Consider the following 18,618-nt stretch of genomic DNA (forward strand, 5'->3'; position numbering starts at 1 on the left):
TTCTGTTCGAACAAACAAAAATTAAGGAATCACATTTCACAGGCAAAATAATAATCCAATCACTTATTTCCCGACATTAAAATATTGAAATTAATTGAAATCAAACGTCATTCACTCGAAAAAATAATACGTCAAAGACCAGTGTTCTCAGTTATTTACGTGGGAAAATTACTCGAAATATGGGAAATTAATAATAATTTTAGGACTTTTCAGTTATTTATTACGCATATGGAAATAAAATAATTTATCATAATAATTGTGTTTTAATGGGATATATTTTCATAGGCAAATTTGATCCTTCCCAAAAATTTGGAACTGCGAAATTCAAATTTTCTTACATTGATAGCAAGTCAGTGTCAGGTTGTATGTTTAAAAAAATCTATCAGAGATAATAATAATATATTGATGATGCATAAGATTATGATTATAATGTACACAAGATTCGTAATTTGTAACTGCGTGAATCATTTTTGATCAACATTATGTATGTACGTACATACCCTGACACACTGACTTGCAAACAATGTAAGAAAATTTGAACATTGAAAATTTCGCGCCTACCTCAACGCATTCACCTTTCATCCTTTTAAAATGGCACGGAATAATTCTGTCTACATTTCCAAGTAACATCTGCCGATCTATGTTTTTCTTAAAATAAATGGGTAAAATGTTTTGGCTAACATGGCATCCCTAAATTCACTCACACAATAGACAAACGCCAAAATTTTGCGTCACAGTTTTGTTGTAGCGCGAGTTCCGTCCGCCTTTTTTTATAGGTCCATGATTGCTTCAAAATAAAATAAATTACATTTCGTTTTGGTAGAAAATTCAAGACAAAAGAGAAAAGTGACAATCGATGAAAAAACGCAAAAAAGTAAAAAGTATTTTCTAACCGGCCAGGCGCGCGACCAATGAGTTTGGTATGCAACCTTACAATTTAATTTATTAGTTCTAGGTCATCAAAACGGACCTGAACAACGTTACCTCGTGCCAGAAAAACCAAAAAAACATCAGAAAACAATAAATAAATACATACCGTCGATCTCGCTGTTGGCGAAGGCGTAATGGAACCATTCGCGCAGCGTCTTGAACTGCGGCGGGAACAGCAGCGCGCGCGTCATGCGGCACACCGTGGCCATGGACTGGTGGCCGCCCGCGCCGCCGCCGCCCGACCCCAGGCTCGCCGTCAGGCTCTGCACCACGTGCACGTCCAGTTCACCTGCGCATGCGCATAATAATATTTTACCACATTTAAGACAATTTTTAGTACTGAGGCTCAGAACTTATGAAGCGGTTTCCACCCGCGCTCGGTGTATAATTTCCAAAGCCAAACTCACGTTGCGACTGTCGCACATGAACTTGGTAAGAACCGCTGATCGCCTGCCAACCGATCGCAGAGATCGCGACCCGAGTGATTCTACAGCAGGGTACTCATCTAGCCGTGTAGCATGTATTGTATCAGATACTGTATCAAGCGAGTACATAGGCATGAGCCCGCGCGTGGTTCTCGCAGCGATCCGCCGAGATCGTAGCGAGCCGCCGAGTGACGGTATCACTGCGAGCACAAAGGCGGCTCGCAGTAAGATCCAGGAGCTCGCAGCCAGATACGCGATGACCGTGGACGAGCCGTACTTACTTGAAGGTTGGTTACGTTACATGCTACGTTACGTGCTACATGGCAGGTGAGTACCTTGCCTACCAGTTGCCCGTTGGACATGAATGAGGAGGATTCCAAACTGGATTAATTAATGTACGCAAGTCATAAATAAAGTTGCGTTACACACGGAGCGTTGTGGATGCACCTGTCCTCTTTTTCTATCATCCTGTCCTCGAACAGATCACAATATAGCTTTTGTAAAGCTAGTAATTTGACATCAGAACCGTCATCTTCAATAACTCCTATTGGCAACAAGCTAGTTCAGTTTAGTGACAAGCTATGAAGCTAATTCAAATGGCGCAGTTACACTATGCGAGATATTGATTAAACAGAAGCGCGAACACGCATTCCGAAGTATGGGCGCCCTACGGTAAATGAACTGAACTGTGTGTTTACACTGTCTCAATCAATCTCCCGCACAGTATAACTACGCCAAAAGACGCAGTATTGTGTGACACTTGTACTAACCTTCCTCGTCCGCAATCTGCTGCGCTTCCGTAGCGAAGCTGATGCAAGGGTCCTTGAGGCTGAACAGCGCCCAGGACTTGGCCTTGAAGCTGTTGCCGTGGAAGCACGCCAGCGACACGTTGGTGCCGTGCAACTCCATCGTGCCGCCCAGCACCGTGCCTGGAGGAGGAATACAGTTCAACATACAAATAAATTGACTTACTAAACGGGTAAGTTACACGTCAGTCAAAATTGAGAATGTTACTAGGTATGCAAAATCACTTGAAACGTTTGTAACGGTTAAGCTTTAACATTATACAAATACATTGGTTTTTATTTCATTCAAAAATATCAAGTAGTTATGATTTTATAGGCAATCAAAGTTCGCTTAAATATCGAGTGCCGCCGACGGTCACGTGACCCCGCGTGACGTACATTCACAGTGTCCGCTCACTAGACAACGGATTTAAACATACTTAAATACATTTTTTTTTGTAAATACATACATATTAACACCCAGACCCATCACAGAACTTAAAATTGAACCAAACCCAAACTTGATGCGATTGTGTCGTTTTATTGCGAAGTACCTTCCAGCTCCATCATCAGACCCTGATTACTATTTAGAATTGAAGTACTCGTCAATACAAAACGAACGAGCCCAAACTCGATGGAGCTAAGTCGTTTTATAATGGAGTTCCTATGGCCACCTTCCAGCTCCATCATCAGATCAGCTCCATGTCATCATAATATTGCATGGTCATCCAAATTACATGTGTATGCGAAATTTCAGCTTAATCGGTTTTCCGGAAGTGGGTCTTAATTCAGCTTGCAAGATTCCACCCATACAAATTTGATCCAGTCACTGTAATATGACGTCACGCGCAGAAAATGGCGGGCCGGCCACCGCCCGCACCTTTAAATTTCAATATCTTGGAAACTAATTGACGTATCGAAATAATTCTTTCACGTTTATTTTTTATTTTTAACAGAGAATACAGAAAGCTAAAGAACAAAATTAGTGAACATTCTTCATTGCGGGAACCTACTTGTAGGCAGGCCTAGGATACGCGGTACAAAACTTTTATTGAGGCATTTAATCGATTCGCACGATAAGCATTTGTCGTCTCAAATCGTCGATAAGATTTTGTCATGGCACGAATCCTGGCCTGGTTGCTTAGGATATAATAAAAAAAACTGACAGTTAATCGTTGTACGAGTGTGACGGCATCATGGTGATTGGTGATAGCTTCGAATACCGCTAGGCGTTTTATTGGGTAATTTCGTCTCTCGTTAAGAGGCTTGCAATATGCAGCACCATTGCCGCCATTGTAGCTCATACTCGTACGAGTTATAGTTGTTGCAATTCACGAAGGCGAGTGAGCTTTACATGCGTGGTGGCTCGCTACTGTTCGTTTTTCAAATGTTTTGACAGACATTACACTATCGTTATGTGCATATACACGTACACACACAAGTGAAGCTCACTCGCCTTTGTGAGTTGCAAGAAGTATACATTACATACCGGTGGCGGGCAGCGGCGCCGGCAGCGTGGAGGGATGCATGCCGGACACTAGTTGTAGGACGCGCTGCCAGTGCCGGTGGTGGCGCAGCTCCGCTTGCGGCGCGGGCTCGGCGCCGGCGCCGGTGCCGGGAGCGGCGGCCGTGGTCAGTGTCGGTGGTAATACAATACGTACCGGTGGCGGGCAGCGGCGCCGGCAGCGTAGAAGGATGCATGCCGGACACTAGTTGCAGGACGCGCTGCCAGTGCCGGTGGTGGCGCAGCTCCGCTTGCGGCGCGGGCTCGGCGCCGGCGCCGGTGCCGGGCGCGGCGGCCGTGGTCAGTGTCGGTGGTAATACAATACGTACCGGTGGCGGGCAGCGGCGCCGGCAGCGTAGAAGGATGCATGCCGGACACTAGTTGCAGGACGCGCTGCCAGTGCCGGTGGTGGCGCAGCTCCGCTTGCGGCGCGGGCTCGGCGCCGGCGCCGGTGCCGGGCGCGGCGGCCGTGGTCAGTGTCGGTGGTAATACAATACGTACCGGTGGCGGGCAGCGGCGCCGGCAGCGTGGAGGGGTGCATGCCGGACACTAGTTGCAGGACGCGCTGCCAGTGCCGGTGGTGGCGCAGCTCCGCTTGCGGCGCGGGCTCGGCGCCGGCGCCGGTCCCGGGCGCGGCGGCCGTGGTCAGTGTCGGTGGTTGAGCTGTGGGGAAACAATATGGTCAAAATTTTAAGCCACGATAGCCGAACGGTGAAGGCGTTGGGACTAGCTGGCTCGAAATCCGAGAAACGCGAGTTTGAATCACGCCGTCACTCGACTATTATGGTGCGCCTATTTAGTGCGAGGGGCTTAAAAAAAAACAAAAAAACATAGTCTATCTAATATCTTTCTTCTGTCTTTCTAGTCACTTTACTTTTTCACCAGAAATAACTTGACCTTCACTGGATGGGTTTTCATTGGCGGTCCAGCTGTAGATCTTGGCTACACAGGTGGTGCAGCGGTGGGAACGAGAGATGGGAATAGTCCCGTTCTGTCTTTTAGAATCATCAGCTCTACCAGTTCGCACTAAAAATTTGGCTAACTCTTTTATAATGCGAACACTCATGGCCTGGAATTCGCTGCCTGCTGCTGTCTTTCCAGGACACTACGTCCCCCCTAGACAATTATCAAAACGTGACAGTTGTAATGTCAAAAGACGGTCCAAAGGCCGTTTTTTTGTATTATATTGTATTGTAGTTACATCGCCTCGTTAACGGATTCGATTTTCGATTCGATCAGAAAGTGCCACTTACTGAGCTGGTATCTTCAAGGTAGCGAATAGGAACTAATAGGACAGGTATGTACCACCCTAGACTGTATCTAACCTAACATCAGGTTCGATTAAGGTCAAATACCTGCCTTATTCTACACAAAAAAGAACACTCACGCTCGCGCCTAGTCCTGGTGTAGTTAGGATGCAGCGAGCTGAACACTCGCTTGCTGGACTTGAACTGCTGCGTGAAGAACTCCTCGAGCTTCAGCTGCATCTTCAGCAGGTCCGGCGTGGTGCTGCGGCTCATCACGATCTGCAGCTGCTGCCAGCTCAGCGTGCCGTGGGTTAGGATGATCGCTGGCCTGGGGAGGGAAGAATCTTTTAGTTAAGCACTTTGCCGCAAACTAAAGAAATAAGATCATGTATGATCGAATTAGAAATGAGAAGAAAAACCAAAGTAACCAAAGTGTCAATCAACTCGTAGAGTTGATGGGCGTCGCGTCGGGGCAAAAAAGTTCTTGAGTGGCGACCACGGCCTAAAAGATTTAGTGTGGGCAGGATTTCCATTAGATGGACTGACGATTTTATGAAGGTTACGGGAAGCACCTGGATGCAGGCAGCGCAGGAGCAGTCTTAGTGGAAATCCTTAAGGGCCTCAGATGAAATTCGCGCGGGTATCTGCATACGGACGGAAGCGCAAAATAGTTTGAGTATCCATACGCGCTATGGGAATGAGCGCATATAGTGCGCCCGCGTAAGTTTAAGCGTAGGCCTTAAAAAGCCTCTGTGGTTTAGTGGTAAGACCACATGCTTCAGACGCAAAGGTCCCGGGTTCGATTCCCAGGGGGGCAGATTTTTCTGTTCGGTTTGGTTGGTGGTAGGGCTTGATCTAAGTTCGCCTGGCTAGCTACCACCATCTTACCTAAGTGTGTCGCCATAACAACAATGTTAACAGCATTGTTGTGTTCCGGTAGTTAGAGGTAGGATAGCCGCATAAGATAGACAGTTCCTCCGTGGTTGAGGATTACGGGTGAAGCTCGCTTCCACCTTCGGCCTGATCGTCACTTACCATCAGGTGAGATACAGGCCAAGAGCTTTCTCGTTGTGAATATAAAAAGAGGCCTATGTCCAGCAGAGTCTAAAAGGAAGGAAGCAAGTAAGAAGGCAAGTATACGCAGCACGGGCGTGCCCATGTACTCCAGCCGCAGCTCCAGCGCCGCCGGCCGCACGGGCAGACGTAGGAAGCGAGTGAGAAGGCGAGTGTACTTGAGCGCGGGTGGTCGCTCGTGCCAGTGGTCGCGCAGCGCGGCCCGCAGCGCCGACACGCGCGCCAGCAGCACGGGCGTGCCCATGTACTCCAGCCGCAGCTCCAGCGCCGCCGGCCGCACGGGCAGACGTAGGAAGCGAGTGAGAAGGCGAGTGTACTTGAGCGCGGGTGGTCGCTCGTGCCAGTGGTCGCGCAGCGCGGCCCGCAGCGCCGACACGCGCGCCAGCAGCACGGGCGTGCCCATGTACTCCAGCCGCAGCTCCAGCGCCGCCGGCCGCACGGGCAGACGTAGGGAGCGAGTGAGAAGGCGAGTGTACTTGAGCGCGGGTGGTCGCTCGTGCCAGTGGTCGCGCAGCGCGGCCCGCAGCGCCGACACGCGCGCCAGCAGCACGGGCGTGCCCATGTACTCCAGCCGCAGCTCCAGCGCCGCCGGCCGCACGGGCAGACGTAGGGAGCGAGTGAGAAGGCGAGTGTACTTGAGCGCGGGTGGTCGCTCGTGCCAGTGGTCGCGCAGCGCGGCCCGCAGCGCCGACACGCGCGCCAGCAGCACGGGCGTGCCCATGTACTCCAGCCGCAGCTCCAGCGCCGCCGGCCGCACGGGCAGACGTAGGGAGCGAGTGAGAAGGCGAGTGTACTTGAGCGCGGGTGGTCGCTCGTGCCAGTGGTCGCGCAGCGCGGCCCGCAGCGCCGACACGCGCGCCAGCAGCACGGGCGTGCCCATGTACTCCAGCCGCAGCTCCAGCGCCGCCGGCCGCACGGGCAGACGTAGGGAGCGAGTGAGAAGGCGAGTGTACTTGAGCGCGGGTGGTCGCTCGTGCCAGTGGTCGCGCAGCGCGGCCCGCAGCGCCGACACGCGCGCCAGCAGCACGGGCGTGCCCATGTACTCCAGCCGCAGCTCCAGCGCCGCCGGCCGCACGGGCAGACGTAGGAAGCGAGTGAGAAGGCGAGTGTACTTGAGCGCGGGTGGTCGCTCGTGCCAGTGGTCGCGCAGCGCGGCCCGCAGCGCCGACACGCGCGCCAGCAGCACGGGCGTGCCCATGTACTCCAGCCGCAGCTCCAGCGCCGCCGGCCGCACGGGCAGACGTAGGGAGCGAGTGAGAAGGCGAGTGTACTTGAGCGCGGGTGGTCGCTCGTGCCAGTGGTCGCGCAGCGCGGCCCGCAGCGCCGACACGCGCGCCAGCAGCACGGGCGTGCCCATGTACTCCAGCCGCAGCTCCAGCGCCGCCGGCCGCACGGGCAGACGTAGGGAGCGAGTGAGAAGGCGAGTGTACTTGAGCGCGGGTGGTCGCTCGTGCCAGTGGTCGCGCAGCGCGGCCCGCAGCGCCGACACGCGCGCCAGCAGCACGGGCGTGCCCATGTACTCCAGCCGCAGCTCCAGCGCCGCCGGCCGCACGGGCAGACGTAGGGAGCGAGTGAGAAGGCGAGTGTACTTGAGCGCGGGTGGTCGCTCGTGCCAGTGGTCGCGCAGCGCGGCCCGCAGCGCCGACACGCGCGCCAGCAGCACGGGCGTGCCCATGTACTCCAGCCGCAGCTCCAGCGCCGCCGGCCGCACGGGCAGACGTAGGGAGCGAGTGAGAAGGCGAGTGTACTTGAGCGCGGGTGGTCGCTCGTGCCAGTGGTCGCGCAGCGCGGCCCGCAGCGCCGACACGCGCGCCAGCAGCACGGGCGTGCCCATGTACTCCAGCCGCAGCTCCAGCGCCGCCGGCCGCACGGGCAGACGTAGGGAGCGAGTGAGAAGGCGAGTGTACTTGAGCGCGGGTGGTCGCTCGTGCCAGTGGTCGCGCAGCGCGGCCCGCAGCGCCGACACGCGCGCCAGCAGCACGGGCGTGCCCATGTACTCCAGCCGCAGCTCCAGCGCCGCCGGCCGCACGGGCAGACGTAGGGAGCGAGTGAGAAGGCGAGTGTACTTGAGCGCGGGTGGTCGCTCGTGCCAGTGGTCGCGCAGCGCGGCCCGCAGCGCCGACACGCGCGCCAGCAGCACGGGCGTGCCCATGTACTCCAGCCGCAGCTCCAGCGCCGCCGGCCGCACGGGCAGACGTAGGGAGCGAGTGAGAAGGCGAGTGTACTTGAGCGCGGGTGGTCGCTCGTGCCAGTGGTCGCGCAGCGCGGCCCGCAGCGCCGACACGCGCGCCAGCAGCACGGGCGTGCCCATGTACTCCAGCCGCAGCTCCAGCGCCGCCGGCCGCACGGGCAGACGTAGGGAGCGAGTGAGAAGGCGAGTGTACTTGAGCGCGGGTGGTCGCTCGTGCCAGTGGTCGCGCAGCGCGGCCCGCAGCGCCGACACGCGCGCCAGCAGCACGGGCGTGCCCATGTACTCCAGCCGCAGCTCCAGCGCCGCCGGCCGCACGGGCAGACGTAGGGAGCGAGTGAGAAGGCGAGTGTACTTGAGCGCGGGTGGTCGCTCGTGCCAGTGGTCGCGCAGCGCGGCCCGCAGCGCCGACACGCGCGCCAGCAGCACGGGCGTGCCCATGTACTCCAGCCGCAGCTCCAGCGCCGCCGGCCGCACGGGCAGACGTAGGGAGCGAGTGAGAAGGCGAGTGTACTTGAGCGCGGGTGGTCGCTCGTGCCAGTGGTCGCGCAGCGCGGCCCGCAGCGCCGACACGCGCGCCAGCAGCACGGGCGTGCCCATGTACTCCAGCCGCAGCTCCAGCGCCGCCGGCCGCACGGGCAGACGTAGGGAGCGAGTGAGAAGGCGAGTGTACTTGAGCGCGGGTGGTCGCTCGTGCCAGTGGTCGCGCAGCGCGGCCCGCAGCGCCGACACGCGCGCCAGCAGCACGGGCGTGCCCATGTACTCCAGCCGCAGCTCCAGCGCCGCCGGCCGCACGGGCAGACGTAGGGAGCGAGTGAGAAGGCGAGTGTACTTGAGCGCGGGTGGTCGCTCGTGCCAGTGGTCGCGCAGCGCGGCCCGCAGCGCCGACACGCGCGCCAGCAGCACGGGCGTGCCCATGTACTCCAGCCGCAGCTCCAGCGCCGCCAGCCGCACGCCGCACACGTGCCCCGGGCTGCAGCCCGGCTCCTCCTCGATGTGCACTGTAACATAACAAAGAACGTCGTCACAATCTAAATGGATAGACACGAGTCACAGACAGTCTGCTTGTGACTACGAAACGTCAAGCTGTGAGTACATTATGCAACTCATTACATAGTAAAAGTCGCGTTAAAACTCGTGTCTTTCTATTTAAGTCGAAATGGAACGCGAAAGTTAGAATCTTATATCGTCACAATCTGGTCACAACACTTTGGCGCTGTGAGGACTTGAGTACATCTGAAACCGACGGTTTAATCTTCACACATTACAGCACACTGCATTGGAACATATCCAAATCACCAAGGTAACCGGTTCTTCCATGATTTACCAAATGGTGGCCGGCTAAAGTCCAGTCGCCGAGCACGTAGAATTTCGTCCAATGACCCCGAGCTACCCATCCTTATCTCTCGCGCGTAATTATATATTGCTGTCGCTACTGTGCGACGGGTGGCCGCAGTGAGTGTGCGAGCGCGACGAAATTCTAAAACGAGGGCTTTAAATAACAAATTTGACCGACCAATGTCACTGCCGCGCTATTCTGGTCCGATCGCTATGGTTAAGACCATGTTGAATGGCCGCTTGAAACTTAGACACAATGTGGTGATTTTTGACGTCTGCTGCTGCCGATGCACAGCCACCCGTAGCCGCGAGCTCTATGTGCCCCTGTGTGACGCACCGTAGGTGTCGATGTGCGCGAGCGTGATGGCGCCGCCCACGATGCCGCCGCGCGCGTCCAGCGCCGAGCCGGCCAGCGCCACGCCCAGCAGCATGTTGCGGCGCCCGCTGCTGCCGCTGCTGAGCCGCCCGGAGCAGCGAGCTCCATGTGCCCCTGTGTGACGCACCGTAGGTGTCGATGTGCGCGAGCGTGATGGCGCCGCCCACGATGCCGCCGCGCGCGTCCAGCGCCGAGCCGGCCAGCGCCACGCCCAGCAGCATGTTGCGGCGCCCGCTGCTGCCGCTGCTGAGCCGCCCGGAGCAGCGAGCTCCATGTGCCCCTGTGTGACGCACCGTAGGTGTCGATGTGCGCGAGCGTGATGGCGCCGCCCACGATGCCGCCGCGCGCGTCCAGCGCCGAGCCGGCCAGCGCCACGCCCAGCAGCATGTTGCGGCGCCCGCTGCTGCCGCTGCTGAGCCGCCCGGAGCAGCGAGCTCCATGTGCCCCTGTGTGACGCACCGTAGGTGTCGATGTGCGCGAGCGTGATGGCGCCGCCCACGATGCCGCCGCGCGCGTCCAGCGCCGAGCCGGCCAGCGCCACGCCCAGCAGCATGTTGCGGCGCCCGCTGCTGCCGCTGCTGAGCCGCCCGGAGCAGCGAGCTCCATGTGCCCCTGTGTGACGCACCGTAGGTGTCGATGTGCGCGAGCGTGATGGCGCCGCCCACGATGCCGCCGCGCGCGTCCAGCGCCGAGCCGGCCAGCGCCACGCCCAGCAGCATGTTGCGGCGCCCGCTGCTGCCGATGCTGAGCCGTCCGGAGCAGCGGAAGTCGCGGCTCTGCCAGCTGATAGAAACAAAACCATATTATAAGCAAATAGCAAACAATGGCATGGCAATTCAATATACACGGCAAGGATTGACCTACAAATGCAATGAGGGTTTTCGCGAATGAAAAATCCGCCAGATGGCAATACGTAGACGCGAGGTCCAAATGCTGCATGATGGTTATTTTTGACATAACATTGACAGATATGTCAAAATCCACCAATCACGACGCAGCAGTCAGATCCCACATCCACGTCCCGCCATCTAGCGGATCATTCATTCGCGAAAACCCTCATTGACGATGACATCATCATTTGGTGTACGAATCGACAGAAAAGGTAGGTGAAATGGCTTGCTAAATTAAAATGCTACTCTTAGGCTGCGTTTCAACCAGAGATGTGCGAGCATGGGTAGCGAGGGATGTGTTTGTAAAGAATATCAATAGAATCGCTTCATTTACTGAGGCGAAACGCAGGTTTAGAGAAACAGACCGTAACCGCCATGTCTGTCAAGTAACGTTTCAAACCGCCATGTCTGTCAAGTAACGTTTCAAACCCAAAACTGATTACAGGTATTCTAGCGCATAACTGAGTCCGTGCTTGAGGTATGAGAGCGGAACGGGAGGGTCTTTTGTGACGTCAAACGTCAGCGAGACTTCAGACTTGTATAGTCAAGCGATTTTGAAACCTCAAGTGGCAAAAATCAAAAACTAACAATCCTTATTACGCCCTTCTGTAAATGTCATAAATATGGTTGTCTATTCTGGCAAAAATTATAACTAATAATCCAGTTTTAAACTGCGATCTCCAACCCGCCTGCCAAGCGTGGAGATTATAGCAAAACCCTCCACTATAGTGGAGGAGGCTCATAGTCCAGCAGTGGACTGTAAAGGGCTGTTGATGATGATGATGAATCCAGTATTGATAGTAGCGCCCTCCTGACAATGTCAAAGCTGGGAGGGTTCAGTGTTGGACATCTGCATGCTCTGTCACAACACAATATGTCAAACCTCGTACCACTCCCATGACTCACTACGTTGGAGTACGTGTCACACAGCATGGTGTTCGTTACCTGACGTTGCCCATGACGTTGCCCATGTTCATGTGGACGTTGAGGCGCGTGAAGTTGACGGCGAACAGCACCAGCGTCTCCCACGACGGCGGCGCACCCGCGCCCGCGCCCGCGCCAGCACTAGCCGCCCGGCTGTCGGCTGGGGAGAACATTTCTTTTTATGCATAACAAGGCAGGTATTTGACCACAATCGCACCTGATATTAAGTGGGGTGCAGTCTAGTATGGTACATATCTGCCCTGTAAAGGCCTATTCACTCTCGCCTTGAAAAGGCCCGGATAGTCTTAGGGAAAGACAGCAGCAGGAATTACATTACATTACGTAAGGCTTCAAAACTTCGGTTTGAAGAATCTTTATTCTCATAAAAACAGGTAGTTCACTTATATGAAATTATAACAATCTTAAAAAAATGTTTAAACTAAAGTCGCTGACATAGCCCGATGGATTGGCAAGCTGAAGTGACAATGGGCAAAGCACATAATACGCAGAACTGACGGCCGATGGGGCAGCAAGGTTCTGGAGTGGAGGCCGCGTACCGGAAAACGCAGCGTGGGCCATCCATCCCACAAAGTGGACCGACGACCTCATAAAGCTAGCAGGATGGCGCTGGATTCAGGCCGCTACCAACCGTGCGATATGGAAATCATTAGGAAAGCTAAAGAATATGAATGACCTTTTCTTCAATGAAGTTCAAAATCTACTTATAATTTACCTTTGGGTTTTTGTGAATCTACAGTCTTTGTTTTCTCTCTCTGGGGCAGCACCGGCGATACGGGCACATTGGCGCTTGTGCTGTAACAATAATCAAGTATGTCAAGAAATACGAACACTTTAAAATTCACACGTTGTGCAGGTTGCACTGCTGGTAATAAGAACATCTGCTTTTCCTGTCGGTGTACAGTATCGCTTCATATGAAATATCTCACCTACGCGGCGGCTACGGGACGGGAATATAGCCACCTCCCTTTCCCGCCGGTGTGACTCCTGTGTAACCAGGATCTACACCTTGACCGCCAATAAAAACCCAACCAATGAAGGTCAAGTTTGTCCCGGGGAAAAGTTAAACTGTCATTGGACCCGCAACATAATTAATCAGAAGAACATAGGAGGATGTTTAAGGGTAGTACTACCCAACATTGATGAAATAAACCGCGGCCGTAACAGCGTATTACACTTGACAAATTTCGACGGGTTCATCCAGTGTCTAAGTAGATCAGTTGGAAGAGTAGACGCCCGGCAAGCAATAGGGTCTTGGATTGGATTCCTGCCTTAGGCAGTCCGATTTTTTCAAGTTGTTTATTTAAAACATAGGAGGAGTTCAAACCTGGGCGTGGGCTGCTGGTTGTTGACGCTGAGGTCCCCGAGGAACATGCGGCGCACGATGGTGCGGCGGTACCACGCCTTCGGGAACGCCAGGATCTCGCTCAGCCGCCGCATGTCGTACTTGAACCACGCCGAGCCCACGTCCACGATCGCTGCGGAGAAAAAAGAGAAATATATTGAGAAACTTTCACATTTACTTTGTATGCTTCCACAGTACGATGATGGATGATAGGACATGGTCCATTTTGTATAGACCAAATACCCAAAATCGTTTAAGACTAAATGGGTATCAGAAGTTTCATCTTAATGCACATTTTACCTCACCGAAAACTCAATGTCAAAATAAATGGGGTATAGAAGTTAGAAACTGACAAATATTGTATGAAAAGTCATGGGTTACTTGTGATTTTTAAGTTTTTAAAAAACAATAATAAATTAGTAGAAGTGATACCCATTTAGTCTCAATCGATTCTGGGTTTTTTCGGACCATCTCTTTTAACTTACTCGAAAACCGCACAGTAGCCTTCGACTGGTCCTGATCCGAATGGAAGTCTAGCTTCCTGGACCGCGATAGATGGAACTTGACAAACTCCACGTTGATGCTGAGCGAGTCTTTGCGTTCTGAGTCGGACAGCGGCGACCACTGCGCCTCCTACTTTGGGTGTCAAAACTGCCACGAACTATTTGACGCTGACTACAAAATTGGCCGATGGCAGGGCAGCAAGGTTCTGGAATGGAGGCCGCGTACGGAAAACGCAGCGTGGGACTTCCACCTACAAGGTGGAGCGACGACATCGTAAAGGTAGCAGGAAAGCGCTGGACGCAGGCCGCTACCAATCGATCAACGTGAAAAGCATTAGGGGAGGCCTATGTTCAGCAGTGGACGTCCTATGGCTGAAATGATGATGATGACAAAATTGAAAAGCACTTACTCGAAAAGCGCACAGTAGCCTTCGACTGGTCCTGATCAGAATGGAAGTCCAACTTCCTGGACCGCGACAAATGGAACTTGACGAACTCCACGTTGATGCTGAGCGAGTCTTTTCGTTCTGAGTCGGACAGCGGCGACCACTGCGCCTCCTACTTTGGGTGTCCAAACTGCCACGAACTAGACGCTGACTGTACAAAATTGAACTGCACTTACTCGAAAACCGCACAGTAGCCTTCGACTGGTCCTGATCGGAGTGAAAGTCTAGCTTCCTGGACCGCGATAGATGGAACTTGACAAACTCGACGTTGATGCTGAGCGAGTCTTTGCGCTCGGAGTCGGACAGCGGCGACCACTGCGCCTCCTTCAGGCTGGACTTCTTGCCGCCGTACGGGTGGAACACGTACACGGAGAAGTCGGCCAGGCAGCCGGTCACGGATAGACCGCCCATTGCTACTGCTGGTTCTGACATTTCCCTGCAAAGACGGTTTTTGTTACTGCCTCTTTGAGAACTGGTTACAAATTAAATAAATAAAAAAATGGAAATGGACGTACTCTACTTTACATGCATGTATCACTCTATGTTAGCAATGACAAATGATAGATTGAATTGGCATTCACGTGGCCGTGATGACGTATGAAAATACGCGACAGGGACCTTAGTACCGTCATTGGTGGGTTGGTTGCTCAATCGCTATGTCAAATCCATCCACATGTATTCACGCGTCTATGCATTTCGCGCGGTCAAAGCGACTAATTAAGGTGAGTATAGATTAGAGAATTTACTTGTTACAGAACAACGAGCCGCTCTATGTAATGTACAGTGTTTCACCCTGTTCGAACTCACTATACTCACCTTTAGGGAGAATGTGCAGTAGTGGGAAAGTAGCATAACAGAAATCATGTGTTCTGTGGATCGTCCGTTATACAGGGTGTTAGGTAAATGGGTATATGAGCCGACACTAGCCCATGTTAACATGGTCATATAAATGGTATGGTGAAGTCAGAAAATTGATATCTTCATTTTAATTATTTTAATTTTCATACAAATCGGATTTTATAAAATTTATTTTGTATGAAAATTAAAAAAAATAAAATCATGATATCAAATTTCTGACTTCACCATACCATTTATATGCCTATGTTAACATGGGCTAGTGTCGGCTCATATACCCATTTACCTAACACCCTGTATACCCAGCTAATGTCCTTCTGTAATGGACAACAGAACTGAAACCGTGTATCCTATACGAGTGTATACTGACTCGTCGCCGGCTCGCTTGGAGCTAAACACGATCTGCAGGCTGGGCAGCTGCAGCAGGCACTCGACGCGCGACGCGGGCAGGCACGAGAAGCGGAAGGTGGACGGCTGCATGTGGAAGTGCACGATGACGTCCACGGGGAACGACGCGTACACGTACTGCCCGTACGACGCGCCCTCCGCCGAGCGCGAGCGCGACCCGCTCTCCGCTTCTGCGGGGCGAAAACAAATAAATAAATATCCTTGAACCCAAACTAAGCAAAGCTTGTATTATGGGTACTAGACAACGGATATAAACATACATAATTTTTTTGTAAATACATACGAGTACATAGAAAAAACCCAGACCCGTCACAGAAATGAACAAATGACGGCACGTCAAACATTGTCATTTTTTGGCGCAAGTACACTATGCGAAAAATTGTCCAATCGGAGCGCTAGTCCGCACACCGAAATATGGACGTCGCATGGCATGGGTGAGGAAAGGAGAAAGTAATCGAGATGGTGTTCACACTATTACGTCTTGGTCAATTTCCCGCATAGTGTACTTATGCCAATGCTAACCTACATTAAGTAAGAATATACAGGCCCGTGATATTTATACACTACCCGGAGCGAACCCGTCAGTTACCACGTGAACACGTGAGTTACAATTTTCAAACAACACCTGGCAATGCGAACATAATTATAGTCCCTGAGTTGAATAAAAAATATTTAAAAAAATACTTCACCAATGTGATGATTTTGTCGCACGACGAAATCAAATAATTACAATTTTAGATTAGAAATCAGTCTTTTTGAAGACCAATAAATACATAAATAGATAACAGAAAGTAAAAGTAGAAAAGCCTCACTACTTTTGTAAATTAAATCAAAAATATTTATTCAATTTTGACCAGTATTTGGCACTTATGCAGTTAGCTTCAATCCAAAGTTACTTACCCGGGGTAGGCGTCGAAAACGACTTGGTGGGTATCGGCTCGAGGGTCTGCTCCAGGAACTCCAGGATGTGCGGGCTGATGATGGTTTCCTCGGGGATGCTCTGCAGCGTGATCCAGGCGAACAGCGCCGCCTTTTTCGTGGCCACCTTGCGTGGAACTCCGCTTATTTGCGGCGACGTGGCTTCCTCGGGGAGGGTCTTGGATTCGTAGTGGACCTGTTAAAATGCAATTGTTCCTTCCGATAGCTTGATTTAGGGTTGTTATTTGCGTAACTAGTGAATTGAAACACAGACGTGATGATCCTTTAGCTTTGTATTATTGACTACTGACTTTTTACAATCGACAACGAGTTTTATACAGGCGCGTAGGCGTTTTGAACTAACATACACCGCCCACCAAAAGGCCTATGCCTTTACACTTATCAGTATCACTTAATAAATGTAATTAACTTTAAAAAAAAATGAAATGCATGCACACATTAATGTTCAATGTTCATTAATTTTATCATCACTAATCGTCTTTAGCACTTATTAATGGACACAATTTAGTAACACATCTTTTAGTAACACTGTCACCACACTTCACACTGTACACACGCGTAGCTCCATCAGGCCCAGGATGTTTGGCCACAATGCGGCCCATCAGCCACTTTCCAGGAGGCAGGCCTTCATGTTTGATCAGTACTACGTCATTTATGTCAAATTCAGGTTGCTTTCTCAGCCATTTTGGACGTTGCTGTAGACGTGTCAAATATTCCGCTTGCCAATTCTTCCAAAATGATTGTAACAATCTTTGTGTATACTGCCATCTTGCCAAATGGTTGATATTTAAGCTGGTTAGATCTGGAGTTGGTACTTCGACTGTAGGTTCGCCGATCAAAAAATGTGCAGGTGTCAGTGGGCTCAAATTGTTTACATCTGTGTCATCAATTGGTGTCAATGGCCTTGAGTTAAGAAGAGATTCAATTTGACATAGCAATGTGGTCATTTCCTCGAAGGTCAAGTTGGTAGTGAGAACCTTTTTCAGGTGGGACTTCACGGACTTCACGCCGGCTTCCCAAAGCCCGCCGAAGTTTGGGCTGTAGGGTGGTATAAAGTGCCACTGCGTACCATCTAGTGCCAATGTTTGAGCCACTTCGTTTTTGAATTCAAGCTGTGCAGCCTTCCAAGCTTCTATTAATTCTTTATTCGCACCTACGAAGTTGCGACCTTGGTCACTATACATGTGCGCGCATCGTCCTCTTCGTGCGACAAACCGTCGAAATGCTGCGATGAAAGCTTCAGACGTAAGATCTCCCACCAATTCCAAATGTATGGCTTTAGTGCACATACATATAAATACAGAGATATAAGCCTTTCGTGTCTTCCCTCCACGGCCTTTGGACATGAGCACGTTGAATGGTCCTGCAAAGTCGACGCCAGTGTATTCAAATGGACGTGAAATATTGACTCTCATGTCAGGTAAGTCACCCATAACTTGGCTTCTTGCCTTGGCATTTGCTTTGGCACATATTATGCATCTGTGTACATGTCTTTTTATTACATTTTTAGCCTTTATGATCCAGAATCGTGACCGGAGATAACACAACATCAGCTGAAGCCCGCCGTGCAGAGTCTTCTGGTGTGCGTCTGCAACTATTAACAAGGTAAGTGCATTTTTATTACTTAATATCATTGGATGTTTTGTATCTCTTTCCAGATTCGCGTGTCGCAGTCTACCGCCCACCCTGAGAATCTGTTCTTCATCTAGGTACGGATTTAATGATTTTAGTGTGCTATTTCTCTTAACTCTTTTGTATTTCTTTATGTCTTCTATCTCTTCTTCAAAATCGACAATCTGTGCCTTTTTAATGCATATTTTCAAAGCTTCATCTAATTCTTTTGTACTTATTGCTCTCATTTCTTCATTTATTTTTAATCTTTTGTAGTTTAGAAATCTTTTCATGTAAATTATAATTTTTTGAAGTTCTTCCAAATTGCTATAGTTTTCAAAATGTAGGATTGTGTTGTTGTTCATTTTGTCTTCTATTATGTTCATATTTATCAATTTGGTTTTTCTTCTCTCAATATCCGTTGGTAGTATGTTTAGTCTAGAAAATGTAATCTGCTCTTCTAACAGCCAGCTGGGTCCGTGCCACCATTGTTTATTTTGCTTCAGCTCAGTCAATTTAGCACCTCGTGACGCGATATCGGCTGGATTTTTATCAGTCTGAACATGATGCCACTGACTGTTAGGAATGTTGTTTGCAATCTCAACCACGCGATTAGCGACGAATTGCTTCCAGCGGTTGGGCTCGCCGAACAGCCATGATAGTACTACTGACGAGTCTGTATAAGCAAATACCTTACTAGTTGGAATTCTCATCGCTTGGGCTGTGTGATACAAGAGTTTGGACAAGAGCACAGCAGCGCATAGTTCTAGACGCGGCATTGAAATCGTCTTTATAGGGGCTACCTTCGTTCG

At 51.4% G+C, this 18,618-nt stretch overlaps 1 protein-coding gene across 1 annotated transcript in view; it reads right to left on the reverse strand.

Annotated features, from left to right (window-relative positions):
- Positions 1 to 18,618, reverse strand: part of LOC135088093 (bridge-like lipid transfer protein family member 1) — a 78,858-nt gene that overhangs the window by 12,824 nt on the left and 47,416 nt on the right. Inside the window, exons 55-68 of the mRNA XM_063982981.1 lie at positions 16,157 to 16,370; positions 15,219 to 15,426; positions 14,183 to 14,429; positions 13,958 to 13,988; positions 13,027 to 13,177; positions 12,415 to 12,494; positions 11,703 to 11,841; positions 10,493 to 10,650; positions 5,923 to 9,154; positions 5,032 to 5,219; positions 4,072 to 4,307; positions 3,802 to 4,021; positions 2,126 to 2,284; positions 1,037 to 1,219 (exon numbers count right to left, since the gene is read on the reverse strand). Of these exons, the coding sequence (XP_063839051.1) occupies positions 1,037 to 1,219; positions 2,126 to 2,284; positions 3,802 to 4,021; positions 4,072 to 4,307; positions 5,032 to 5,219; positions 5,923 to 9,154; positions 10,493 to 10,650; positions 11,703 to 11,841; positions 12,415 to 12,494; positions 13,027 to 13,177; positions 13,958 to 13,988; positions 14,183 to 14,429; positions 15,219 to 15,426; positions 16,157 to 16,370 (5,446 nt within the window). The remainder of the gene's footprint in view (positions 1 to 1,036; positions 1,220 to 2,125; positions 2,285 to 3,801; positions 4,022 to 4,071; positions 4,308 to 5,031; positions 5,220 to 5,922; positions 9,155 to 10,492; positions 10,651 to 11,702; positions 11,842 to 12,414; positions 12,495 to 13,026; positions 13,178 to 13,957; positions 13,989 to 14,182; positions 14,430 to 15,218; positions 15,427 to 16,156; positions 16,371 to 18,618) is intronic.

The sequence above is a fragment of the Ostrinia nubilalis genome, chromosome 3, assembly GCF_963855985.1.
Source record: "Ostrinia nubilalis chromosome 3, ilOstNubi1.1, whole genome shotgun sequence".
Taxonomy (NCBI): domain Eukaryota; kingdom Metazoa; phylum Arthropoda; class Insecta; order Lepidoptera; family Crambidae; genus Ostrinia; species Ostrinia nubilalis.